We start from the raw sequence: 26,958 nt of genomic DNA on the forward strand, positions 1-26,958 counted from the left end.
ATGTAAAAGAAGCATAGGTAAATATGAACAAACTGTTAATTGTTAAATGCAAATGGTTTATTCCATTTTCAGGCATTCCTGAGTAGCCTCCATCAAGAAAGCAACCAAACATGGTGTTGCTGCTTTCACGCTTTTAGTTCACGTGACTTCATCTTTTTTTCATTTTATATCTGTTGATATAAATTCATGTTGGGTTGAAAAGTAGGAAATTTGTGATTTTTTTTTTCTTAAATTCAAACTGAAATTTCTAAAGACGAGTGAAGCTTCCAAGCTCTTAATGGCCGAATATTCTCTAAACACGATGCTTTGAGCATATTGTTGGTAAGAATAAAAGTAATTTTGTTGTATGGTTAAATCCTTCGTTTAGAATAAAACTCACCTCGATCAAGATTAAATTAAGTCCCTCTTAATTTGACTGAAGTCGATGTTAAAAACTAATGAAACCATTAATGGACATTGAATCAACCTTGTGACGTTGACATAGTGATTCACATCAGTAAAAATAAAATTAATTAAAAATTTAAGTCTGTAATAAATAAGTTCATTTAACATGGATAGATTTATCCAAATTCATTTTAGATGTAATTTTTAAAATTTTAATTATTAATGTGGCACTGCTAGATCAACAAAAATAAAATAAAAATAAAAATAATTTAAATCTAAATGAATTTAGACAAAATGTTGTCGTTATCCTAGGCCATTTAAGTATGATTTTTTTTTCCAGATTATTTTGAATATAGCGTTTTAAATTATAATTTTTTTAAAAAAATTGGTGAAGAAATATGATGTGCTATAAGCATGCTTTCATTGCTCTAAAATATTTATCTCAACTACTTGCGTCATATTTAATATCCAAGATTTGTATGTATAAAGCTAACAATTAATACATTTATTATTATATTAATTATTGTATGTATATAATTAATATTATTTTAATTTAATATATAAAAATATATATTAGATGTTGTAAATTTCATTGATAGATGAATATCATGTTGAGACTATAAATAAGAAAAATACTAAATATTTATATATCATAATTATTAAATGTGAAAAAAATGTGTTTTGGAAAGACTACTTGCCTTTTCATCTGGTTTATACTACACACAATACTACAATTGAGGCACATATTTAAAGAACCACATATTTTTAGTATTTGACATGATCGATTAGGCTGTCTCGAATCTATTATGATGCAAAAAAAAATCAAGAATTCAATTGGACACCCATTAAAGAATTAGAAGATTATTGAATTCAAATAATTCTCATGTGATGCATGTTCTCAAGGAAAGTTTATTATTAGACCATCACAAAAAAAAAAGGATTGAACCTCTCGCAATTTTTAAGCGTATTCAAGGTGATATATGTGGACTCATTCATCCACCATGTGGATCATTCAGATATTTTATGGTTTTGATTAGAGGTGTTCATGGACCGGATCAGGCCCAACCAAAATCTTAAGCCCGAGCCTGACCTAGCCTAAAAATGAGACTAAAATTTTACCCAAGCCCCATCGAGATAAAAATGCTAAAACTCAGGCATAGCCCAACCCGCCTGTATTAAATCTTATATATATATTTAAAAACTATAATACATCAAAAATACTAAAAACATTAAAATAAATGTTTCCCAACAAATTGAAAATAAATTAAAAAAAATATGTATGCTTGAATAACACTAAAATATGTGCAACTTAACAAGTAAATGTCTCTAAAATAGTAACAAAATTAACAATAAAACAAGAGTTATAAATATTCAAATAATAACAACAAAATAGTAGCAACTAGCAACATAATAGTGAAATAATAGTAAAATAGCGAGAAAACAATAAGAAAATAATAGCAAAACAGTAAAAAAATAGTAAGAAAATAGCAAAAAAAAATAGCAGTTTTTTTTCTGCAAATTTAGGTCGAGCCAGGCTTGAACAAAAAAAGCCTTACTCGAGGACTATCATGTTTTCTAAATGGGCCTTTTTTTTTGCCCAAGTCTACTTTTTGGGGCCTATATTTTTACCAAAATCCTCCCACTTTTCGGGCGTGTCACCCTGCCCGACAATGAACATGTCTAGTTTTGATAGATGCATCTACTAGGTGGTCACATCTGTGTTTACTATTGACTCGCAACTTGACTTTTGTGAGACTACTTGCTCAAATAATTCGATTAAGAGCACAAATTTCAGATTATGCAATCAAGATTCATATTGATAATTCTAGTGAGTTTACATTCCAAGTTTTAAATGATTATTACATATCAATTGAGATAAAAGCTGAACATCATGTAACTCATGTTCACACACAAAATGGTTTAGTTAAATAATCTATCAAACGTCTCCAATTAATAGCTAGATCATTGTTTATGAGAACAAAATTCCCTATTACAACATAAGGACATAATATTTTGCATGCAGGAGTATTTGTGCGCATTAAACCAACAAGCTATAATAAACCCTTTCATTACAATTTACTTTTAATTAAGAATTAAATATTTTCATTTTAAAATTTTCTAACACGTATATATTTCAATTGCTCCACCATAAAAATGTATACCAAAAAAGGTGGAGACTTAGCAGTGTAGTTGAAGAAGAATCTTTTTGGTTTGTAACGCATGAAGGAGGAATAAGGCTGATACAATTAAAATTTATTTATTTTTTAAGTGTTGATAAAAAGGCTAAAAAAACTTCAAATATTGAAGTAGGAGTCTTTTCATGTATTTACGTATGTATGAATTTACTGTTGAGATTTTATTTTGATTTAAACTAATTTATCATGTGCGATATTTGTTCAAATGTATTATAATTTAAATTTAAATATATTACAATTATCAATTTATTTATCATGAAAATTTAATTTTAATCATAATTATATGAATGTATTTATCGTAATTATAAATTTTATATATTATATAGATTCACACTACAAACCAGTGCAATGCAACAAAGATGAGCAAAACGCTCACTGGTTATCCCCCCAAAAAAAACAATAAAAGGCTCAGTGGCTCACACACTTATTCATTTAGGTTAAATTATGTTCTAAGTTTCTATAGTTTAGTTTTTATACTTTTTAAATTTTAAAAATTTTAATCTTCATCAAACGATAATTGTTAAAATTAAGTTATGTTATTTCAAAATATTTGATGCAGTAAACATATTGTCATGCCAGTTTGTTATTTTCACATATTAAAATAATTTTTTTAAATTTTAAAAGTATAGGGGCTAAACTGATTCAATTGGAGAATATGGATTAAATCTACAATTGCACGCATAGTATGAGACTAGTAATTAAATTTAATCAAATGAATTTAACTGCTACTGTTTAGGTCTGAACTAAAATTACAAATTTTGAAAAGCACAAGAACTACAATTGACTAAATTAAAGTACAAGAACTAATTCGAAATTTTTATAAAATACAAGGATTATTAACATAATTTAAGTTAAGCAAAACCCTCCCTAATTATCCCAGAAAAGGAAAAAGAACATGTAAAACGCTCAGACACATTAATTGCAAATACCAATTTATCATTGAATATATAAATTTACATTAGCAACAAATTTTATAGAAGAAATAGACTCAATTTAAAAAATAAATACAAATAATTATTTATTTTCCATATATTAATTTATACAAACATAAAATCCTTTCTTTAAAATAAATTTATACAAATTAAATATTAACTCGATTAATATATATTATTACTAATATAAATTTAAAAAAATCTGCGAATAATTTTAAAAATTATGTAAAAAGTAACTGATAAGAGATTATTAAAAAAAAACTCTGGGAAATAAAATGAAAAATATCCCCAGTCATCGCACGAAAGAACGGCTAACGTTGAAAAGACCATCGTCTACTCCCCCTTCGATTATCTATATTTGACCGTTACATCCATTTCTCTCTTTTTCATGCTATTTATTAACCGTTACAACGGCGAAGGGACAACGAGTCAGAGACTCAGTGCCCCAGAAAATGCCATGTGCCCCGCCATTAAAACCCATCCTTGTAACGGCTACTTTCCACGCATTCTCACCTATATATAAATACACTCACTCACTCACCAACCCAACTCACCTCTCTTCTTTTATCTAAGCACTCAGTCCTCTGCTTTCTCTTTCAGCTCAGCTTTTTCAGACTTTTGATTTCCCCATGGCTGCTAAAGCTTTTTCAAGAAGTATAACTCCTTTGGTGCTTTTGTTCATATTTTTAAGCTTTGCACAAGGTAAAGAAATCATGGTTGGTGGCAAAACAGGCGCTTGGAAGATACCTTCTTCTGAATCAGATTCTCTCAACAAATGGGCTGAAAAAGCTCGTTTCCAAATCGGCGACTCTCTCGGTATGTAAAGCTACTTATGTCTGCTGTTTCACTTTTGTGGCCATTGTTTAACAATTCCTGTTTGGTGTATTGTTACAGTGTGGAAATATGATGGTGGTAAAGACTCGGTGCTCCAAGTGAGTAAGGAGGATTATACAAGTTGCAATACGTCGAACCCGATTGCCGAGTACAAAGATGGGAACACCAAGGTGAAGCTTGAAAAGTCAGGACCATATTTCTTCATGAGTGGAGCAAAGGGCCACTGCGAGCAAGGCCAGAAGATGATTGTGGTTGTGATGTCTCAAAAGCATAGGTACATTGGAATCTCTCCAGCACCTTCGCCGGTTGATTTTGAAGGTCCGGCCGTTGCTCCAACAAGCGGAGTTGCAGGGTTGAAGGCTGGTTTGTTGGTGACAGTGGGGGTTTTGGGGTTGTTTTGAGTTTGATATCCATTAGATTATTTTATATGTAGTTGAGTTGCTATAGAAATAGCAAATTCATTTTTATTTATTGGTTAGATTATTCTATATTTTTTTGCATATGTTTCTTCACACATTTACGACCAAGCTGGGGTAATCAAGTCTCTTCACAAGTTATGGTTTTGGTAGCCATACCATAAAACCAGAAGGAAACATGTGAGATAAAAAACTAAAATTTTCTGTCAATAATGTCACCAGTTACTCAATTAAAGAAAATACCAAAAAACCAAAATTTAAACCGGAGTTTTTGCATTTTCAATCTTTTATTTGACTCGATAGTGTTTTCCATCCACATCAGGTGCTTTGATGTCTTCTTCTTTTATAATACTTGAATGCCTAAATTCTTACATAAATAAATGCATAATCAAGTTATAGGCTACTTGAAGTCCATAATTACCATTGAAGCTTTCATTCATGAATTTGTTATAATTTAAACTAACACCACACCAACTGTAATTGCAACCAGGGTCTCACATCTCTTCAAGGTAATTTAAGATGTTTTTGTAAGACTTTTAAAGTGGTCCTTCATCTAAAAGGTATAATACAACATAAAGATTCTTTTAACACAAGATCCATGACCCAGAAAACATTCTGTACATGCTATTTTGTCATAATGTGGTGGTGCATATAATATATATATATATATATGTCAATTCATTCCTTCTCTAACCCATCTACAAATGCATACCACAATATTTGAGGAACCAAAGGGTCGTCAAATCTTCAATCAGAGGATCTGACACCTCCAAGGCTCCCCCAACAGTTGCAGCAACTACTTTTCTGCATTTCCCTCTAGCTTTGGTTCAGTTTCAGTGGATTCGGAATTCGAGGATTGCTCCTCTGCGGATGAGGTGGATTTGATCGGTTTCTTGAACTGCACCAAGATCATGGTCATATTATCACAACCCTCACCGGTGGCTGTTGATGGTGCTAAGCACTTGTCAAGTACCCTCTCACAAACAACAGAAAGCTTGCTTTCCTGCATTGCATTCAATAGTTTATACTAAGTATTCAAACCTGAGTATTCAAACATTACAGTTTGACGAAAGTTAGAGATGCTTATATATACATACCGATTTTAGCTGGTCATGAATGAAATCAACTAGTGTCTGACTGGACATGCAGTCCCTGAAACGTAAAATCCATAATTCAAAAGGCATTAGGTATTGAGCCATGAAGAGTATGAGTAATCAACTAAATGAGACATATTAATTCTATTTCTATATAATATAAGGAAAATGCACTGAATACCAGATTCCGTCACATGCCAGAACCATGAACTCATCATCATCACAAAGCTCAATCTAATAGAAAATTAGTAAGATGTAGAAGTTAGTGACTACAAGCTCCAAATATTTTTAGGACTGATATGAAAACATATAGCAAAAGTAGGAGAAAAAATTATAGTATAGTGGTCTGGCCACCATGCTTAAAGAGAATATACTTACGGTGTTTATATCTGGATTTGCAGTTACAATTTGCTTTTCAGCAGACAAAAATTTATTCTGCTTGAATTCCATGTCACCTGCAGCAAAAAAGAATTGATGGATTGAAACTACATATCTACATCTCTTTCTCTCTTTACTTCCCTTATTGATGCATGGAAGCATTCATTTGCATAGGAAGAGGTAAAGTAATTACCTATCGCTCTTGCAAGATTCAAACTGCCATTGACACGTCCTGCATGTATAAACCCCCCAGCTTTTAAGATCCTTTCTTTCTCGACCTCAAGATCAGGTTTGTGATCTCTAGAGAGATTGTATGCCTAAACAAAAGGGAGCCATTTAAGAACACAAATAAAATAGACCATTAATTCAGACAGAAAAGTGCATTCCCTACAACAACACTCATGTTCGATGTCTCGTAATTAAAAGTACAAAAGCCTATCGATCCACTAACAATTAAATTGATTAACAAGGATAATCTCGATTTTTAGAATCTGGCTGAGAAGAAATTATATCATTAATAGAATATTACCTGACCCTTTCTAGATATCACACAACGTGAGTCACCGGCATTTGCAACGATAAGTTGGTTATTTCTAATAACTGCAACACAGGCTGTGCTACCGGAAGTAGGTCCAGGAAAGTCAGAATGAGGGCCCTGATTACAATTATAAAAAAGAAATATAAACTAAACACACAAGTTCTTGTGCCTTAATTGTACAAATAAATTAATTCATGAAAATCATGGATGAATCATATTATCATGCAATCACAGACAAACCCGGATTGTACATTTATGATACCTGCCTCAACCCAAAAGGTAAAATGCAGAGTAAGATATTAATGTTCAAGATGGAAATGAACTCTCCACAATATAATCTGCATAGACACACCATATCAGCTCAAACTAAAAGTAAACAAGTAGTAATGATGTTTGATTTTTCTTCTTTGATCTAGGTTTCCATCATAGTTAGTGGCTATCGTCTACTTTCTATTTAGCATAATAGTTAAGGACAACAACCCGGGTATATTCTTTTTGTTTACGTAAGTACCTCCTCAAAGGCCCAATTATCAACTTGGTCATTACTATCCCCACCCCTTGGAGACCATATCAATCCTTCTATCATGCCAGTAAACTTATTTATTTTATCGCCCAAAATGGCTAATTCTCTCCATCCTCTTTGTCCACGCATCATCTCATCCATTCTGCATTAAATGTAACTCAAGTTAGAAACATATAAAACAAAAAATATATGGAAAGGCATTTCAATACACCTTGTTATTGCTATTTCAATATGCATGGAACATGCATGCGTATGTTTCTGCTAGAAGGACTTAAGCCTTGTGAAATTCACGATGAGATGTTAGCAGGCGTAAAAAGTGGAACAAAATGAAAAAGTCACTCTCACACTTCAAGTATCAAAGAATTGATCAACACACATTGTTAGTAGCAGGTACTAAACACCAAAATCCCTCAAATTATCGAGGCACCAGAACTGCTTTGTTGACCTCCCTAACAATGAGAACATAGTGAAGAACAAACATAATCAAATTACATAACCTGAAAAATGCTTCCTGAAGTGATGTTCCTATGTCCCCAGCTGCATATGCTTCATGCTTGAGAACCTGCTGATGAAGATATTTGGCACAGAACTTTGCAACCACCTTGCCTGCAAGTTATGAATTTGGATAAGTTTACCATGAACGCTGGCAACTACTAAGACTTGTGACCGTATTTGTAAAAATCAGGATGTTATTCTCAAAGCGATCTATAAAAGTATTCACCTTAGCATCAAAGTTAAGCCCCAGCAACTGTGACAACCAGGTCAGGGGGCAGGGAGGGGCCTCGGCCCCCCTGGTTAAATGGTACAATTCAACTTTAGTCCCTCCGAAATGTTAATAATTCAATCTAATCCCTTTTAGCCTCTTTGTTTAACAGAAAAATTGCATTTTTGGCCCCTCTCAAAAGTTAAAAAATCAATTGAAGCCATTTTAATACAAAATTTCTAGCTTTGGCCCCAAACTAAAAAAAAAAAAAATTATCTTGCCCCCCCCCCCCAAAAAAATCACATAATTCATAGGTTCAGCCCTGATGAGGACCCTTTGTAGACAAAAAGTTGAAAAGTAGCTAAGAATTAAAAATCATTTGAAAAGAGAATAGGTTCAAGCTCCTTCAGTAACCTGTATATGGAGCTGAAAACAATCATAAGTACCTGAACCATCCAAGTCTTACCTCCATGACCATCATAAACACCAAAGAACGAAGTAGAAGCATCAAGATCAGGGTATGCAGCATGCTATGAAAACAAATAATAAAAGGTAACTAACATATCCATATAAACAGAATTTGGTAATTTGAAAGAAATATATAAAATGTAAGGTCCAATATATATAACATAAGGAATACAGATGACAAATTGACCCACATTACAAATAGTAAATGACAAAGAACTTCAATTCTATGTTTTGGAAGACCTTTTATAACAGACTAAACATATTTACCAAAATTTTTCCTCCCAAAAAGAAAATTTTTCAACCAGGTAATAGAATGTAGCAACAAGGGTCCAAATTATCAAAACATTTGAAAGTTAGAGTTTTTTTTTTTTTTTTTTTGTTCTTATTGGGTCTAAAGGTTTAATTTGTTACTCACAGCATCTTCCATAGTAGCACGCCATCCTTGCATAGATGATAAACCATATCTAACCCTGTCATTCTCGCCATCTTCAGAGAATTTTTCAGTTTTGGGGGTGCTGAGATATATACCCATCTTTTTTCTGCAGTTGAATGAATTATGTTAAATTTTAACAGCTTTTAAATTCAATTGGCGTATTAGATCCCCATTTTTTGCAGCTAAAGAAAATTTAGAGTGAAATTAATAACTACACGCAACAGAAATTCTTAAGCTAAATCAAACTTAATCTTGAATGGTAATGAAAAAAATGAATGTTGAAAGAAAAGAAATAAGTAAGAGCAGGCAAGAACACGAAGCTAGATTAAATGCTAAGACAAAAAAAAAAACCATAAAAGTTGCACTTGGAAAGCTAGGCAACAAACTAAATAGTCACTAACTTTGGTAAGATCAAATTAAGGTCTTACATAACAAAACAAGAGAAACCCAGATGCTAATTTGATGCATAAAGATGAAATAACACAAGATTCAAGCGAGAAAAAGAATAAAAATTATCAAAAAAAAAAGTGATGCTTTGTTAAAGAGTTGTCAGTAATATCCTTACATGCCCAGCTAAGGAAAACCCTACAGAAATTTCTTGGAAACTGAAAGGAAAAACGAGGGATTATGAGGTGAAACAGACAGGAACTGAAACATTCAAAGAAAGAGGACAAAGGAATAAAGAAGGGAAGGAAGCGGAAGAGGACGAAAAAAAGAAGAAAATCAGAGAGCTTTATTAATTTATTAAATTTTCTTACTTTGGATTGAACAAAAATGATTAATTTTATTTGTTAAAAGCAAGCAATGGCGTGGCAGCGACCATTGTTGGAAAAACATATGTACTTCAAATAAGAAAGAATGTTACTGTTAGCTGTCTTAAATTGAAATATAAATATTAGATTTTTATCTAATTTTATTAGAATAGTTATTTTATATATATATATACACGAGCATCAGATGAAATACAGCATATCATGTATCTTTTATTAATTATTTAATATCATTTTAATATTTTTATGTAATTGATGCATCATTTGATATTTTTTAATCTAGATTCTAAAACTTGAACTTTAAATATTGGATATTGAACCTGAACGCTATATCATGAGTCCATGATCCAAGATCTAATGTAAGTTAAAAAAATTATCAATATGATGTGGTAATAACATTAAATAATTAGTAAGAGATACAAGATGATATAGTATCTCTTTATGTTATTGAAGAGTATCGCTACCACTCGTTAAAAAATATTAAATTAATTATTTTATAAATTGAATCTCTAAATATGTTTTGATCTTAGAATGGAGAATTCTTTTTTTACAAAATCCTTAAAATGAACTTAAAACAATTCATATTATAAAGAGTTAATAACTTATTCAAGACATTATTATAACAAATTCTAGATTAAAATATTTTCCTAATTTTTATACTTTAATTTAGTAACTTGATTTTTATTTTAAGAAATTTATTATTTATTCCTTAATAACTATTTTTCTAATATCATTTATAATAATTTTATTTTTTTGTTAGATATGTGATTTTTTTTAAAATTTCAAAATATTATACAAACAAATTTAATAAAAATTTGAATTTTAAAATTTCAAAAAGTAAAGAGAATAAATTCCTAAAAATAAAAATAAAATGATTAAATTTTAAATAGTATGAAAAATATAGAAACTTAAAAAAGTATATATTAACATAAATTCAAAATTCATATATTTATTTATATTATTGTTGTTGATATGAAGAAAAATATGCATTAATTATATGTTCTTATGAAAGTTGTTTTTATTGCCAATTATTTTCAAATAATTATATGTAAATGTCTTTTAATGTTGATGTGATGACTCTCCCAACATAAAAAAAGTTATTAGAGAAAAATATCTCATACACAATCAAATAATAAGTAATTAGAAAAGTCATAATCTACACATTTTTAAATTTATAATTAAAAATTAAATTTTTATAATTAAATTTAAATAAAAATACTTTCGATAACAATTCAAACTTTTGAAATTTTATTATTATTCAAATAGAAAATAACACATTTGTAACTTTTTTAAAATTTATTAAAAATTTTTTATTTTTCGAATCAAACAATCTCATGAACCCTATATAGTTTTCAGTGGAAGAAGACGCAAATTGCTTGGAATCCAAAACATAGAAAGAAAATAAATGTAAATTAAGGCATTGAATATGGACGGCTGGTCCTGGTTGGTCGACTATTGGCCCTGCTTCTGCAGTTTCCTTGATGGTCACTCCTCCTGAATTTTTGCAAATTTTAAGGATTTTTATTGAAAATATGAAAACATTTCAATTTTTCTTATTCTATTTATATTTTAAAGAGTAATGATTAAATTTATAAAAATTATAATCGCCGAGGGTTAAACAAATTATTTTGCCATTCTTTATAACCACCAAGATTTTTGGTATATTTAAAGTAATTTAAATTTTTTTAGTTCGGTTTCAAAAATAAAATAAAATTTATATGAAAGTGGTTGCTGGATATTGAATTAGGAGGGGGGCCCACAAATTTTGGTTTTTGGTGAACAAGTTGGTAAGTGTGCAAGTCAGGAATCAGTCTAATTGATTGTCCAAGTGAAAGGCAACAAACATAGTCTCTTTTTTTTTTTTTTTCATCTTTTACTAAAACATACTGGTTTTTGTCTTCAATGTAAAATATGGCAGTATAGGTGCAAAGTTATCACGGTAATTACCATGCATACGAATTATATTATGAATAGAATGTACCAGTAGATGGAACAAATACCACAATATTTTTCCAGGAAGTCTTGCATCTGTTGGAATAATTCTGCTTTATCAAAAAAGAAAATGTGTTTTCGTTTTCTGTTTAATAAACATAAGTTTGTATTCCGACCGGCTTGACCATTAACAAATTAGGACCTTCACCGGCTGCCTTCATCAAAGGTGTTTCAGTCTCCTCAGGTTTAAAGTGTTCCTAAACAACACCAAATTAAGCATATTTTAATAATAAAACCTCTGGTAGTAAGTATACCATAATAAATTCAATTATTTTTGAATTGTTAATCTCCCTAAGATTAAAAAACCATATCAATTGGACTTTTCCATAGATACAAATGAGATAAACTACGACCCTACGAGTTTCCAAAGTGATTGAACACCAACATATGGCCCCAAAAGCTCCTCCACCACATACAAACATGGGATAACAAACAGCGCCATGAACCAATTTCACCACAAACATATAACTCTCTACTTGCTTCAACGACACACCCTGCATGATGTGGGCGGGACATCTTTTTCAGGCGGCATCGTCGGCTTCATTAGTGCACATGTCGCCTGCCATTCCATTGAGATAAACAACGTGATCAAATAAATTCCAAAATTGAAGCATTTAGAGCATTTTGTTCAATATACCGTACAATGGAAAACAACAACAGTCGTGATGTACGATGAAACCCAGACCATAGCACATGAAATGAGATATTATTCTAGATAAGGTATCCTTCATTCCAAAAGACTTAGAGATAAGAATATGTGATATGAATTTACAAGGCAAATGAGCAAAATACTGTGAAAAAAGTGTTTGGGGAATGGACTATATATAGCAAGTCATTGTTTTATGAACTAATTGAAACCTGTAATGTAATGTAATGCAGGTTCTTTATGGGTGTCACTGTACTAATGGCTCACCCACCTAAAGCCTGCATATCGATATTTGTCCATGTTTACAGCAGCTACACAGACTTGAGTGCTCTGCCAAGAATTAGGACAACTAAAAACACATATATTACTTACATTCAAGAAAACACTATTTCACTCAGAAAAACACAAGGCAATGAGGGAGATAGGTAACAAACAAGTTTCAATCCCCATATCTGAAAATCACCCCTTTTTGGCACAAGTTGAGCATAGAATAGTTTCAGTACACAAAGGGTAATGCATGTAAAGATAAAAAGTTAAGGCACTTGAATGGACCTTTTGAAGGAAGGAGACACCCCAAACCCGATCGGCTTTGGGTTAAGCGTCATATAATAGTATTTTCCATAACTTGCATAACACAGAGTATCAAAATCTTTCCCCATGATCAAATGCCCCCTTCCATACCACTAATCGAGAAATTCAGAGGAAGGAGTGAATCAACTGCTGCAACCAACCACAATACAAGAAACAACCCGAAGGGTGAAATGATACCAAGAAGTGAATAACCCAACCATCACTATCTAACCAACTACCAATGAACTAACAAAACGAGACTGAATTAGGAGTTGACAAAAGTCTAAACATGACAGTCTCAGAAATTTTTCCAACCATAATCATTCTTATAGAAGAACTACAATAATCTGTATTAGTACTTGACGATTATTAGAATGACAACTCCTTCCGCTCCAAAGGAAGCAATGTGTAAGAATCAAGAAACCTTCCATAAAAGATATATCAGATAACAAAGCAATGTTCTAAAAACGGGCACATCAAATTAAAACGCAAGATTAACCAAATCTATTGGGAATTTGAAATTACTATTTATAACCTTGACAAGATAATATGTTCACAAACATGATTCATCAGGATCATCATTTAAAAAAGACATGAACAACCTCCATACATTGCAACAGCTGTTCATGTTTATACAAAACATGCTCATGAACTTCAAACAAACAGAAATAGAAAACTTATATTAGTAAGAACACATAAAAAAAAGGAATCAAATTATGGACCCAAAGGCAATATACAAATCTTTGAAAAATAAAACAGTAATGCTAGAAACATAGTCTATTTATTGTAGAAAGCCAAAAAGAACTCAATTTGCTCCAAAGGAAAATATCAGCACTGCATGCAATTCTATGTCATAAAAACTTTAAACCAAGATCGAAACAGATGCATTCTTCACTAAATTTACAATCTTTCATTTGTAAATTTGTTTAATGAACTTATTGAAACCTTTAATGTAATGTAACGCAGGTTCTTTATGGGCATAAATGTACTAATGGCTCACCCACCTAAAGCCTGCATATTGATATTTGTCCATGTTTACAGCACTACACAGACTTGAGTGCTCTGCCAAGAATTAGGACAACTAAAGAACCCATTAAAATTAGTTCTTCCATTTAACAATCACTTAAACCCTATTACTTGCATTAGAAAAAACATTCTTCACTCAAAGGAAAAGGCAATGAGAGATGGATAACAAACGAGTTTTTTTTTTTTTTATAAACACATATCTGAAAATCACCCCTTTTTGGCACAAACTCAAACAAAGGTATAGTTTCAGCATACAAAGGCAAATGCATGTGAAGATAAAAAGTTAGGGTTTTTATTGAAGCTTTTGAAAGACGGAGACACCTCGATTGATTTTGTGATTGTAATTTAAAGGTCCATAATTTAGCCTCGACTAGCCAGTTCCGGATTTGCCAACTTGTACCAAAGTTTCTTAAGGAAATCAAATGCATCTCTTTCCTTCTAAGGTTCTGAAATTTTACAAGTTTATTGACAGACAAATCCCTGAAATGCAACTAGACAGTAAAATCAGACTCAAGTGATAAAAAAAATGCCAAAGATGAAGGTCTCAAGACACGACAAAGTTGAAGCCTTTAAAATCACCAGGTTGGATGTTTTGCCAGAATCAATCAACTGACCTTACGAATATCATACTTCTCCAGGGTCATTTGTTCAATATACCACACAGTGCACAATGAAAAACAACATTCATCAAGACGCACAATAAAACCTTGCAGATGGAGAATCAAATGAGATATTCCAGATAAGGAATCTTTCTAAATGACTTAGAGATAAAGAATAAGTGATATAAATTATAAAGCAAATAACCAAAATACTGAGGAAAAAGAGGGTGGGGAGTGGAATAAATGGTAAGACGTTACCCCTAGGCTAGATAAAATTTGATCCTTTGCTTCATTGCTTCTTATCCTACAGCCTTGAATCACTATTATTCGAAACCATTTTAGTCCAGTCATGAATTGTATTCCAGGATCTTTTATCTCCAAGGGCAGCAGATTGACCCTGTTATCTCAGAACAATGAGTTAGGAGTTGAGCTTGGAGCTAAAGATAAAGTGATGAACAAACATAAGCTGTAATTTCTAACCATCTATTAATATAAAGATAAACCAATTGATTCTATTAGGAGAATATAGACATTGGGAAAGGAATCATAGGAGTTTGTCCAAGACTGGAATGAAGGAAAGACTTGTGAATCAGGCAGCTGCTCCACCTTGAATTCGTAACATGCATCATAAATTGCACCAGCATCTTAGCCCGTGGTTGAATGCCCTTTTCCATCTTCGTAACTTGAGGAAGGAGTCATGACTATCTAACCAACTACCTCTGAACTAATCAACAACTGAGCGAAACTGAAGTAGGAGTTGACAAAAGTTGAAATATAATAGTTTCAGAAATATATCCAACCATAATCCATTCATTCATTCATTCTTACAGAAGAACCACAATATTCCAAAATCTGTATTACTAGTTGACAATTAATTAGAACAACCAAGAAGCAATGTCTAAGATGCCTTTCATTGAAGAAATATCAGATGGCAAATGAATGTTCAAAAATGGGCAAATCATATCAAAATACAAGATTAACCAAATCTATTGGGAATTGGAACTCACTATCTATAACCTTAACAAGATATAAATGCAAAATAAGCTAAAAATCTGTCCATAGTTTCACATGTCAAGTTCACAAACATGATTCCTCTGGATCATCATCTAAAGAAGAGAAAAACTACTTGCATAAGTTCAACAGTTGTTCGTATTCATACCACACATGCTCATGAACTTCAAACCAAAAAACCCCCCAGCCTATTACAAACAGAAACAGAAACATTAAATTTATAAGAAAACACAAAAAGAGGATCAAACAATGGACCCAAAGGGGATCGAAAAATAAAAAAAGTAGTGTTAGAAGCATTATAGTTTGTTCATCATAGAAAAGATAAAAAGAAAAACTCAACTTGCTATAATGAACATAAATCAGAACTCATGCAAACCTATTGTTTTATAGAAACCTGTAATGTAATGTAGGTTCTTTATGGGAGTCCATGTACTAATGGCTCGCCCACTTTAAAGCCTGCATATTGATATTTGTCCATATTTACAGCAGCTACATAAGCTTAAGTATTCTGCCAAGAATTAGGACAACTAAAAAACAAGGCAAAGAAAGATAGATAACAAACAAAACAAGTTTCAATTTTTTTAGAACCCCATATCTGAAAAATCATCCCTTTCTGGAAGACACTCGAACATAGAACAAAGACAAACTGCATGTCTAGATAATAGAGAAAAAAAAAAGCTAGGGTTTTTGAATGGACATTTTGAAACCCCAGTTGATGATGAGATTGTAAATTTAAGGCCCATAACTTTTCTCCACGCTTAGCCTAGTTTTGGAATTGCCAACTTGTATCAAAATTTATTGAGGATCAGATGCATTTTCTTTCCCTCTAAGGCTCAAACTCTCCAACCTGGATATGTCCTAGAAATAGTACAAGCTATTGACCCACCAGGCGCCACGCTACTCAATTATCAGCCAGTCATCATCAACAACAGTAAGAAACTTCAGGAACCAACCCAACCATGAAGTTTTTCAAGGTTTTAAATGGGCCTTGACGTATCCCAAAAATAAGTTTACTTGCTTACAAACAAAATTAAAAGTAGTTAAAAGAAAACCAACGTGGACTTTTACCTTCCACTACGAAGTCCTTTTAAACAAACCTCCCACTGGCTTCGCAGGTTATGGTTAACACTGTCCAATATTCTTTTTTCTCGTCTTCCACAGTTGCATTTTAGACAATTAGACAGACACAAAGGAAACAGAGAACGAAACTATGGCTTCCATGTCTTTCTCTGCAACTATTCCGTCTCCTCTTCTTGATTTTTCCCAAACCAAAAAGAACCCAGTTTTTTCTTCATCATGGCCTTCCATGTCTTTCTCAATTCCTTCCATCAAATCCTCGCTTGGGTCTTCAAAATCAGCCTTTTTCCAAAATGGGTTCTCCTTGCCATCGCTTACTGCTTCTGGGTTTGTCTTTAACTCTAGATCTTCAGGCATTTATGCAAGAGCAGCTACGGATAAAACCCTATACGACTACACAGTAAAGGTATAAGCTTGGGGAATATTACGTTGAACAAAAGTTCCAATTTTGTTACTGAATTTTGCTAAAGGATATCTCTCTCTATCTTTTTGAGCAGGATATTGATGGGAAGGATACCCCTCTTGGCAAATTTAAGGGAAAAGTTCTTTTGATTGTTAATGTTGCTTCAAGATGGTATATCATTACAGTATTTTCTAGGGCTGCTTTGAGCTTTTGTCTTTTTTTTTTGTTCTAATTGAAATTTTTTCATTTTGATTCATAGTGGTTTGACAACATCAAATTACTCTGAGCTTTCCCACATATATGACAAGTACAAGAATCAAGGTCAGTTAAGCATTCTTGCCTTGATATTTTGTTCCTTAATAATGTCATCATGTTTTTGTAAGATTTGTTGATAAAACTCTATCTCAGGATTTGAGATTCTAGCTTTCCCTTGCAATCAATTCGGGGGACAAGAGCCTGGATCAAATCCTGATATTAAAAAATTTGCTTGTACCAGGTTCAAGGCAGAGTTTCCTATATTTGATAAGGTGAGTCAAGCTGCTCTGCTATTTGATTAAAGCATTTATGGTAGAGATAAGTTCTTGAAGGACTAAAGGAAGTTTTATGCATCAGGTTGATGTGAATGGACCAAATACGGCTCCCGTTTACCAGTTTCTGAAGTCGAGTGCTGGTGGTTTTTTCGGTGACCTGATCAAGTGGAACTTTGAGAAGTTCTTGGTGGATAAAAATGGCAAAGTTGTTGAGAGGTATCCACCAACGACATCGCCTTTCCAAATTGAGGTATGCAAGTTAATCTCGTAACACTTGAAGCACTAGGGTTTTGATAACATGAAATCAAGTATGATTTAAGATTCTTTGTCTTAAGGCTTGTAATGAAAGATCAATGTTGATACTTATAACATTTATCATTTGTTTGCTGTTTGACTGCTATATATCTTGAGAAAGAACTGGTGGCTTTTTGGATTTTGGATTGATATCAAACATATTCTTCTACTATGTTTGATGCTCTTCTCTTTCCGGGGCATTGAAATGCCGACATTGTATGCAACTCTCTTGTCTGATAGAACATCCAGAACAGTTATTATCTTACCGGTTTCGTCTGGTATCAGATTTGGTGTTGCAATCAAACTCAAAAGCTGCATACCATAATTGAATGCAATTCCTTTGAATTCTCTGAATTGGATTACTGTCAAGTAATACCACTATGTTGGATTTGAAGGGGTTTGTTCTAGTCTCCCCTGTTTGCACCGCTATGTCGAATCTTTTTTCGTACTCGGTGCAATAGATACCGAACATTGACAACGAAAACAAGTCTCTTTGTTTTGATTTGGTTGTTTTATTCTTTTGTTATTTTGGCCTTAATCTCAGAATATGATTCAACGGACTAATTCTTGTTCTTATCATGTGATGGTGTTGTAGAAGGACATTCAGAAGCTCCTCGCGACATGAATCTTGAGGTCACAGTGACTTGAACCGCTTCTGCTTGCAATGAAAATAAGTAGATAGATAGTACAAGTAGATGTCAGGAAAAGAAGATGGAACGGTGTTTTCGGCTATATGTCTGATATGGACTTTTTTGTTTTCTGTTTTCCATGGTCATGGTCTGCATTATCTGATCAAATTTCCCTTTTCAACAGTTATACAAAGTTGTTTACTTTGCCTCAGCTTTTTCAATATCTTCTCACTTTTGCTTTACATGTTTTTTTTCATAATTTTCCTTTAGGAATGAATGTGGATATGAAAATGGTCTTAAAACCTTATTTCCAAAGTTATGACTTCAATACATTTTGATTAAATCCTCAAAGTTAATGTGGTATATATCAAGGATTTCTATTTCAAAAATGTAAATACAAGCCTTCTACAGAACTAACCATTTCTTTATGCCTCAGGTTATGGTCCTATGTCAAAAGCTAAGTCAAATTTAATGGCTTGTTTCATTATTCATATGTAAATATATTTTCTGAAAATTACAATTAAATTTTGAAAATATTTTATTATTTAAATAAAATTCTACTCGGCTTGATAGAAAAAGATCTCTTACCCAAATCAGACATAACTGAACTTATCAAATTGGGGTAAGCAATCCATTCGTATTGAAACAACTTACTTTTTTATTATTTTACAATATAAGATTCCATTTAGTTATATTTCATCACAATTTTAATCATGAGATTTTGTCTTTTGTCTAAAGAATGCATGAGTCACTTTTTTTAGTGGTTCATATGGCTGTACTAAGAATTCAGGGATTCACACAACTCGGTGGAGAATTGGGAGCTAATATGGTACCTATGTTACTTTTAAATTTGCTATATGCTATATACCTATTGTAAGCTCTCCAATTTTTCGAGATCCATGAATTTAGGTAACTTGTGACTCTTAGGATGGTCATGTGAACCTCTAGGTTCTTGGCACAACCATGGGAACAAAGGGGCCTCCATGGATGGGGACAAAATCTTAATGCTAAAATGGAGGGAATGAGACGATAGTAGGGGAGGTCCGCTGGGGAGGGGGATTTTTATTTTCTTTAATATTAATATTAATATAAAATTTAAATTTATTATTATAATTTTTAAAAATACTTATGTATTTATATTTTTTTATTTTTTAGAATTAAGATTAAATTGAGAACATTTATAAATTTTGAGGGTTATTTTTTAAAATTATGACTAAATCAATATAATATGTAAAAGTTTAGGGTTAAACATGTTATTGTATCGGTTTTTTAACTGCCACGTCAGTTTGTCATTTGTAACTTTATAAGAGTGACCAAAACGACCGGACTATGTAATGTGGGTGCTTAAATTGCAAACCTTTTATTTTCAATGCCTAAAAATGGAAATTTTGATAGTTGAATGACTATCTATATAGTTTACCTTTTTAAAACAAAATTGAGTTTATTTTAAAAAACATGTTTTAAAAAATAAAAGAATTTGTTAAAAACAATAGCTATTTTATTAAATATTTTTAATAGTATTTATAAGTGGAATTTTTTTCCATAGTTTTTAAACTCTATTTTTGTAACATTATTTAAAAATAATATTTAATATCAGATTTTAATCTTTTGAACACTGTAATTTAAAATGTTAACATAACAAATTTTCTTAATATTTTTTAAAATTTATTTCTTTACAATATTTAAATACAATAACAGAATTTAACATCAATAAAATATGTTACTCTTTTTTTCAAGTATTGTTTAAATACATATTTAACTTACTATCTGAAATGAAATATTAAAGGGTAAATTATTCAAATGGTCACCCAACTATGCTCATGTTCCTATTTTGGTCACCCAACTTTAAAGTTCTTCAATTTAGGCACTAAATCTTGAATTTATTCATATTTTGGATAAAGGAAAGCCTTTTTCTAACTGGTATAATAACACATTTAGTCATCAATATTACATATTCTATCAAATTGATATTAATTCTAAATAATTCAATAAATCTAACCCTTCACATTTACAAATTTTATCAATTTGATCCTCAAACTTCCATACCAAAAACTTTTAGCTTTTAAAATAGAGGCATTACACAACTATAAATTTGTAAACTCCGAAAAAGAAAGAAAAAACTTCTCTCCGCAAACCCAATAAATATATGATTTGTAAGCAAACATTCAAAGCTAAATTTCTTCAAGGTTTGACTTAAATTTTCCGATCACCTCACCTTAATTGTTTTTATGAATCAGATTGAAAGCAACAATCATACATGATTTGAGGCAAAGCTGCGACAATTTTCATCCATATAAACACTAATCAAATAGAGGTTTGAACCCTTTTAGACTAAATAAAATAAATGAAACCCCGATTTTGTTTAAATAAAATAAATGAAACCCCGATTTTGTTTTGGTGTTAACAGTAAGTAAGCCACGAACAGGAGGGTTAAATTGAATCCATCCATGGCTACTGCTGCTATGATCCAGGTGTTGCCTCAGTCTTACAAACAGGGCAAGCTTTTTTTTTTTGCAGCAGCCACTACTTTATACATTGGGTGTGAAAATTGTGTCCACTGCTTTATTAAAAAAGTTTTATAGTACTATAACACAACTGAACAAGTCTCCTTTACATTCAAATGTAGTCTTTGATAATTGATTCGATAATCAATAACCTGCTTGTTCTGGATGTGCAGTTTCGAGAATTTATCAGCCAAGTAATTAGCTCGAAAAATAGCTCGTTAGTTGAGCGAATTATTATTTTTTAGGTTTTATAAATTTATAGACGTAGAATGTCTTTGTTTTAAAAGTTGAAAATTTTGGTTAGAAAATTTGTAAATGTGAAGGGTGAAATTTATTGAATTATTTAGAATTAGGATCAAATTGATAGAATATGTAAGTATTGAGGACTAAATGTGTTATTATACTAGTTAAAAAAAGAATTTCTGTTATCAATTTAACGGGGAACAAATTCAAATATTAGTGCTTCAATTAAAAAAATTTAAAATTAGATGGCCAAAATAAGAATGCAAGCACAATTAAGTGACCATTTATATAATTAACCTAAATTAAAAATAATAATAATAAACTTTAAAAAATTCAACAAAATAGATTTTATTTACCATGAATTTTTTTTTGAACAATCATTATAGATTTGAGTCTTGTTTTTTTCCACTAAATGCTTAACATTATTCATAAATACTGTTAAAACATTATTTTTATGTTAAAACTACACAATGCTTAAAACTACCCATAGATTCTAATCATTAATTTTCGATTAAAACATTACATGGTTATATATAATTTGATGCCTTAAAGGTCTTGCATGCGGATACATAACTTTTCATTTCTTTTAGGCTATCTTGCTTCTTCTTTCTTTCATTCTTTCTTTATTTATTTTTATATTATAAGACAATGATCAAACTTTAATTTTGGGATTTAATCTATGTACCTTATTTTTAACATAATTTGATCATTCTACTTTTATAATGTTAACTATCTTTAACTACTTTAATCAAAATGCTAATGTTAATTTTTCCTAGGAACACTATTTTAATAAAAAATATTTTATCACAACGAGTTCGAATAAATGTTTTTAAGAAAAAATCCATATAAACATTTTCAATATTATTTGTATTATCACATGACTACCAAGTGAATTTTTATTTTTTTTAATTTTAAAATGTGAATTTAATAAAAAAATTTAATAATGATATCAATTAAAGATTTTAAAAGAAGGAAACTTTAGTATTATTAATAAGGATAGTGTTTTGGTATCACATAATTAAGATCTGGGTTATTGGTATCAGCAGTATGTGAATATTCGAAATGGTCCCAATTGTAATTTGTGTTAATTTTTTATTATAATCGCTTTTGTTATTTATTTACTATAAAAAAATATTAAAGTTTTTTTATCATAAAAAAATAAAGAATCGGCGAATACACCAAAATTTGATGAAAAAAGGGGAACACACAAGTGTAGTCGGTTCTGGAAAGGTTTAATAGTCATCACTCAGTCATTGCTTCGCTCATTGTTCTTTAATAAATAAAATAATCAGAACTTCTCCCAGGTTTAATTCATGATTTGGCCCTTAAAGTATATTTATTTTTTTATTTTGATATTTAAATTTTTTTATCTCAATTTGATATTTGAAGTATCGACTACTTTTTTAATTTGATACCTAAAGTATGTCTCTCATATATTTTTTAGTTCATTTTTTAATAGATATAAAAATAATTGATAACCAATCACAAAATGACATATTGCAACTTTATGTAAAATAATAAATATTTTTATTTATTAAATGTATATACATTAAAAATATGAAAATAAAAATAAAAATATAAAAAATTTAGAAATATATATAAAATCTAGAAAAATATTTTTTTTATAAAATTATAAAAAGGTATTTAAACTATCCTTGAAATTTAAATACATTTTTAATTTTTTTCACGATTTTTATTTTTATATATTATTTTTATTTTTTAAAATCTATAATTATATATTAAAATTTAGCATAAAAATGTCACGTGGCAGGTCAATCTTGACCATTGATCGGTCAACGGTTAATTAAAGTCAGTAATGTTTTTTATATTTAAATATTTAATATTATAAATTCTTATATTTTAATTTTAATTTAATATTTTTATTTTAAATAAATTTCTATTTTTATTGGCCAAAAAGATTACGTGGTACTTTTTCATAGGCCAAAGTTGACTAATAGATTTCTTGTAAATGGACCAAGTATACCAAAATGGGAAAATGTAAGTACTTCAGGGGCTAAATCATGAATTAAGCCATCCTCAAAGCACCCTCCACAATTGCATCCCTGTTTTCCGTTCTCTTTTTCACTCAATCAACCCAAAATAAAAGAACCAAAATCCACACTCTTTTATTCCAAATCCTATCTGTTTTCTTCTTTTAGTATTTCCAGTTGGATAATTTTCTTGGAAAACCATGTTTCTTTCTTTTTATGTTCTTTATCAATATATATAGATCGTAGTATACTGTTATTTATTATTAATAGATTTTTTTACACTTGATAAAAATCTCAGCTTCATACATAAATTCGAAGCCATTTTTGTATTCAACATCAGCAGCATGTGCGCAAGAAACTCTATCTACACTAACCCCAAACCCTGCAAACACCTAGCTGATTACAAGCTCAGGCATGGCTTCAATACTTATGATTCCATCCGAAATTGCCTCAAGACCACCCCTAATGGAAGAACTAGAGTTGCTAAACACACCACTAAAATACCCAGATGCAGTTTCTGTGATAGATATCAAGGAAGACTTTACTTTTGTTTGATGTGCTCTTCACTATGGTGTCCATCCCACATTCTTTTACATGCCCAATCTGAGAAAGGCCATGAGGTAGCTATTGACATGGACAGATCAGAGCTTTATTGTTGTTTGTGTTGTGATCAGGTCTACGATCCTGATTTTGACAAAGTTGTTGTGTGTAACCAAGTCAAGGACTTGCCTGGAGGTAGTAAAAGTAAAACCAATAGTTTTGAGGCAAGTGGTGAGAGATCAAGCAAGAGAAAGAGATTAGATTCTGGGATAGGATTAGATTTGAAGAAATCAGAACTGTTGGTTTCAATGAGAGATCGGAGAGCAAAATCATGTTATCCATTGGGATTGAGGGGATTGAACAATCTGGGGAGTACTTGTTTTATGAACTCTGTGTTGCAGGCTTTGCTTCATGCTCCTCCTTTGAGGAATTACTTTCTGAATGATCGACACAACAGTGTTCAATGCAGGAAAAGATCTGGTGAAAAGCTCTGCTTGCTTTGTGACATTGATGCTATTTCTTCAGCTATGTTTTGCGGTGATCGAACGCCTTATACTCCTGCTCACTTTCTTTATAGGTCTGAAAATAAGTTTGTGCCTTAGTTCAATGCTTGTTTGAGTTACTGATTTTGGTATTTGACTTGCATTATTTGAATGGTATACTGTGGTGCTTTAGGTTATTTTAGGTTGTTTTACTTGAGATCTGTTGTCTGGAATAAGTATTGTGTGAAAGGAAATGGGTTTAAACTAAAACTTCGATTCAATGTCGGCCCCCTTGTCGGATTCTCCATTTTCAGGGTTGTAAAGACTAGTTAGTCTCAAAAATAAACTTCTTTATATTACAAGAAAATGACAAGTTGTTTTGGTTTGTTTTGTCCTCCCTTTCCTTGGTTTCTAAATGCCTAAGGATGGATCATGCTTTACTGATGGATTTATTTTGTTTTTTATTGAAGCTGGTGGCAGCATTCATCGAATCTAGCTAGTTATGAGGAGCAGGATGCTCATGAGTTCTTCATTTCAGTTTTAGATGGGATTCATGAGAAGGAAAGCAAAATACGAAACTCCGGCAAAGGTAATAAGATGCTGATACCATGTTTGCTTGCTTCAATTTCATGTCCTATATACAATTACATTGTCTAAAGCTAGTAATGGTTCTCTATCTCATATGCTACTAATCGATAGCCATAAATACTGTTGTAGAGGACACCAGGCCTAGATGCAGAATATGAAATTTGATTAATTGTCAGTGGTAGTTCGGGATTTTGATGTCGACATGCATATGTTGAAGAGGCTGGAAACAATTAGAACTGACCTGTAGACATACATATATTAACAAACCGATGATCTGGACATAATCTGGGTTTGAAATGCAGTTCTATTTTACTCATGATGTTGTTATTCTTTTACACAGATGATGGAGACTGCCAATGTATTGCTCATAGGGCATTCTCTGGGTTGTTGAGATCTGATGTGACATGTATCTCCTGCGGATTTAGTTCCACAACTTACGATCCTTGTGTTGATATTTCACTCAACATGGACACGAGTAATTTGTCTTCATCCAATGCTAACAAACCCATTAAACCCGATGAGAAGACAAGTGTGTCTACTCTTTCGGGTTGTCTGAATTTGTTTACAAGAGCTGAGAGGTTAGGTTCTGATCAAAAACTTCATTGTCAAAATTGTCAAGAACTACGTGACTCGTCAAAGCAACTGTCTATTAGAAGACTCCCATTGGTGCTGTGTTTACATATAAAGAGAGTCGAGCACTCTTTAGTCAGAAAAATATCGAGGAAAATCAATCAGTATATGCAGTTCCCTTTCTCATTGGACATGACTCCATATTTGTCATCCTCCATTGTTAGAAGCAAGTTCGGGAATAGAATATTCACTTTCGAATATGACAACTCCAATAGTTCTGCAGCATATGAGATTTTTGCTGTGATTGCTCATTCGGGGATGCTGGAGTCAGGACATTACGTTACTTATCTGCGACTAAAGAACCAGTGGTACAAATGCGATGATGCTTGGATATCTGAGGTTGATGAAGGAATAGTGAGAGCTTCACAGTGTTATATGTTGTTCTACGTACAGAAGCTGCTTTACAATAAAGCGAACGAGGATTCAAGTTTCGTGCGTATTTCCCCGCGTAGAGATCCATTTGAATCTACTGCCGGTTGTTCCTAGTGCAACAAACTCATGCAAGCAAGGCCAGCTAAAGATAATTCAAGCAACAATTTTCTTGGATGAAACATTCTTCTGGTATCAAACCAGTCTGAGGTACAAATATCAGAAACCTGATCATCAGATACAAATATTTATATATCCAAATAGCAAATTCTATGGCTACCAGGTATTCCTAGCAGTTATTGGCCAAAAGGGGAAGTAAAAAATCAAACCAATTTTCAAGTTGGGATCCCCAAAACCTCTCTACAAGATCCAAGCTCTGAATTTTTTTAACTGCAGTGCAGGCAGTCGTGTAAAGAATAAACAGTTAACATCATTGTATTGTATGCTCCATGTGTGCTACAAAATTACTGAAAGGGTCATTTTTTTTAATGGTTTGTGCCTTTTCTGTCATCAACTGTGGTTCATCCACGTCTAAAAGTGGTAATGGTTGGTGGGAATCTTTTATATTGTCAAAAGTTGCACGCGTCTGCCTTTTTGAGAAGTCAAGATAAATGACTTCGGGAATACACTAATTTGACATTGTTTCTGTATGGGCTTTCCTATTTGTGTAATTAGAACGAAACTAGAAATTTATTTCAAGAGAAGTAAAAATTGAATTATAATTTTAAAAAAAAAGTTCAAATATTTTTTTATTGTATTAATTTATTATTTTAAAATATTTACAAGGATTAGATTAAAAATTTATTATTTTGATGGAATCAAAATGTAATTTGATCATTATATTAACCTATAATTTCAAAACTAAAAAAATAAACTAAAATGAAAATTTACCATTTTGATTGTTGCTTTGTGACTTTATGGGGCATTTGATATTTTTATTGACCTTAGTGCCTTCCATAAATTGAAAGTTCATTTCAAAAAAAAAAAATTGCAAGGGAAAGATAAAAAGAACAGCTGAAAGCGAGCAGAAAATGATGATGCTTTGAAAATCTGCATTCTTAGCTAAATCATTGACAATGAAATTATAATCTATATGAATATGAGAAATATCGACAATTTAATCTCTGGGTTGAATTTGTATTGAAAAGGAATATAATTTTCCTTTG

At 31.5% G+C, this 26,958-nt stretch overlaps 5 protein-coding genes and 3 non-coding genes across 18 annotated transcripts; 3 read left to right on the forward strand and 5 right to left on the reverse strand.

Moving 5' to 3' along the window:
- The first annotated feature begins 3,904 nt into the window (after positions 1-3,904).
- Positions 3,905-4,833, forward strand: LOC107953732 (early nodulin-like protein 1). Its single transcript, XM_016889127.2, has 2 exons — positions 3,905-4,327; positions 4,406-4,833. Exons 1-2 carry the CDS (start codon positions 4,141-4,143, stop codon positions 4,744-4,746), a joined length of 528 nt encoding a protein of 175 aa, XP_016744616.1. The 5' UTR covers positions 3,905-4,140; the 3' UTR covers positions 4,747-4,833.
- Positions 4,834-5,264: 431 nt separating this feature from the next.
- Positions 5,265-9,733, reverse strand: LOC121219264 (probable protein phosphatase 2C 60). 4 transcript variants are annotated; one of them, XM_041097111.1, is made up of 11 exons: positions 9,464-9,733; positions 8,881-9,004; positions 8,464-8,527; positions 7,792-7,900; positions 7,283-7,436; positions 6,763-6,888; positions 6,427-6,550; positions 6,234-6,310; positions 6,037-6,089; positions 5,859-5,913; positions 5,265-5,764 (listed from the first exon to the last, which is right to left on the reverse strand). In XM_041097111.1, the coding sequence occupies exons 2-11, from the start codon at positions 8,995-8,997 to the stop codon at positions 5,558-5,560; spliced, it is 1,086 nt and encodes a 361-aa protein (XP_040953045.1). In that variant the 5' UTR covers positions 8,998-9,004; positions 9,464-9,733; the 3' UTR covers positions 5,265-5,557. The 4 variants fall into 4 exon arrangements, with proteins under 4 accessions (XP_040953045.1, XP_040953046.1, XP_040953047.1 ...); XM_041097112.1 differs by lacking the exon at positions 9,464-9,733 and adding an exon at positions 9,327-9,444; XM_041097113.1 differs by lacking the exon at positions 8,464-8,527 and having other exon boundaries at positions 9,464-9,661.
- A 2,169-nt stretch (positions 9,734-11,902) lies between these two features.
- LOC107953729 (uncharacterized) lies at positions 11,903-16,039 on the reverse strand. 7 transcript variants are annotated; one of them, XR_005915929.1, is made up of 5 exons: positions 15,907-16,039; positions 15,108-15,246; positions 14,760-14,898; positions 12,859-13,023; positions 11,903-12,219 (listed from the first exon to the last, which is right to left on the reverse strand). XR_005915929.1 is itself a non-coding variant. In XM_041097115.1 (5 exons), the coding sequence occupies exons 2-5, from the start codon at positions 15,173-15,175 to the stop codon at positions 12,204-12,206; spliced, it is 354 nt and encodes a 117-aa protein (XP_040953049.1). In that variant the 5' UTR covers positions 15,176-15,246; positions 15,907-16,039; the 3' UTR covers positions 11,903-12,203. The 7 variants fall into 7 exon arrangements, 1 of the variants encoding a protein (XP_040953049.1); XR_005915930.1 differs by having other exon boundaries at positions 12,859-13,026; XR_005915931.1 differs by having other exon boundaries at positions 12,859-12,989; positions 14,982-15,246.
- Positions 12,527-12,632, reverse strand: LOC121219734 (small nucleolar RNA snoR103). Its single transcript, XR_005916625.1, has one exon. It is a non-coding gene; the product is annotated as a small nucleolar RNA snoR103 (small nucleolar RNA).
- LOC121219735 (small nucleolar RNA snoR103) lies at positions 13,830-13,934 on the reverse strand. Its single transcript, XR_005916626.1, has one exon. It is a non-coding gene; the product is annotated as a small nucleolar RNA snoR103 (small nucleolar RNA).
- Positions 15,910-16,016, reverse strand: LOC121219736 (small nucleolar RNA snoR103). The gene has a single exon (XR_005916627.1). It is a non-coding gene; the product is annotated as a small nucleolar RNA snoR103 (small nucleolar RNA).
- Positions 16,040-16,350: 311 nt separating the features above from the next.
- On the forward strand, positions 16,351-18,656 carry LOC107953728 (probable phospholipid hydroperoxide glutathione peroxidase). Of its 2 annotated transcripts, none has more exons than XM_016889117.2 (6): positions 16,351-16,995; positions 17,087-17,163; positions 17,252-17,313; positions 17,401-17,519; positions 17,605-17,772; positions 18,412-18,656. In XM_016889117.2, the coding sequence occupies exons 1-6, from the start codon at positions 16,723-16,725 to the stop codon at positions 18,439-18,441; spliced, it is 729 nt and encodes a 242-aa protein (XP_016744606.1). In that variant the 5' UTR covers positions 16,351-16,722; the 3' UTR covers positions 18,442-18,656. The 2 variants fall into 2 exon arrangements, with proteins under 2 accessions (XP_016744606.1, XP_016744607.1); XM_016889118.2 differs by having other exon boundaries at positions 18,415-18,656.
- Positions 18,657-23,231: 4,575 nt separating this feature from the next.
- On the forward strand, positions 23,232-26,281 carry LOC121219265 (ubiquitin C-terminal hydrolase 22). Its single transcript, XM_041097116.1, has 3 exons — positions 23,232-24,300; positions 24,676-24,794; positions 25,134-26,281. Exons 1-3 carry the CDS (start codon positions 23,528-23,530, stop codon positions 25,907-25,909), a joined length of 1,668 nt encoding a protein of 555 aa, XP_040953050.1. The 5' UTR covers positions 23,232-23,527; the 3' UTR covers positions 25,910-26,281.
- The last annotated feature ends 677 nt before the right edge of the window (positions 26,282-26,958 follow it).

The sequence above is a fragment of the Gossypium hirsutum genome, chromosome D07 (genome assembly GCF_007990345.1).
Source record: "Gossypium hirsutum isolate 1008001.06 chromosome D07, Gossypium_hirsutum_v2.1, whole genome shotgun sequence".
Taxonomy (NCBI): domain Eukaryota; kingdom Viridiplantae; phylum Streptophyta; class Magnoliopsida; order Malvales; family Malvaceae; genus Gossypium; species Gossypium hirsutum.

Bases quoted from the DNA above. Each gene is read 5' to 3' on its own strand.
- LOC107953729 (XM_041097115.1), bottom strand. From the start codon at position 15,175: ATGGAAAAGGGCATTCAACCACGGGCTAAGATGCTGGTGCAATTTATG. The intron at 14,899-15,107 runs GTGGAGCAGCTG...CTGAGATAACAG, and splicing joins ATGCATGTTACGAATTCAAG to GGTCAATCTGCTGCCCTTGG. The intron at 12,990-14,759 runs GTAACGTCTTAC...TTTCTCGATTAG, and splicing joins AAATTTTATCTAGCCTAGGG to TGGTATGGAAGGGGGCATTT.
- LOC107953732 (XM_016889127.2), top strand. From the start codon at position 4,141: ATGGCTGCTAAAGCTTTTTCAAGAAGTATAACTCCTTTGGTGCTTTTG. The intron at 4,328-4,405 runs GTATGTAAAGCT...GTATTGTTACAG, and splicing joins CCAAATCGGCGACTCTCTCG to TGTGGAAATATGATGGTGGT.
- LOC121219264 (XM_041097111.1), bottom strand. From the start codon at position 8,997: ATGGGTATATATCTCAGCACCCCCAAAACTGAAAAATTCTCTGAAGAT. The intron at 7,901-8,463 runs GTAAGACTTGGA...CATAACTTGCAG, and splicing joins TGTTTATGATGGTCATGGAG to GCAAGGTGGTTGCAAAGTTC. The intron at 6,090-6,233 runs GTAAGTATATTC...ATTTTCTATTAG, and splicing joins CAAATCCAGATATAAACACC to ATTGAGCTTTGTGATGATGA.
- LOC121219265 (XM_041097116.1), top strand. From the start codon at position 23,528: ATGTGCGCAAGAAACTCTATCTACACTAACCCCAAACCCTGCAAACAC. The intron at 24,301-24,675 runs GTCTGAAAATAA...TTTTTATTGAAG, and splicing joins CCTGCTCACTTTCTTTATAG to CTGGTGGCAGCATTCATCGA. The intron at 24,795-25,133 runs GTAATAAGATGC...TCTTTTACACAG, and splicing joins AATACGAAACTCCGGCAAAG to ATGATGGAGACTGCCAATGT.
- LOC107953728 (XM_016889117.2), top strand. From the start codon at position 16,723: ATGGCTTCCATGTCTTTCTCTGCAACTATTCCGTCTCCTCTTCTTGAT. The intron at 17,314-17,400 runs GTCAGTTAAGCA...ACTCTATCTCAG, and splicing joins TGACAAGTACAAGAATCAAG to GATTTGAGATTCTAGCTTTC. The intron at 17,773-18,411 runs GTATGCAAGTTA...ATGGTGTTGTAG, and splicing joins CATCGCCTTTCCAAATTGAG to AAGGACATTCAGAAGCTCCT.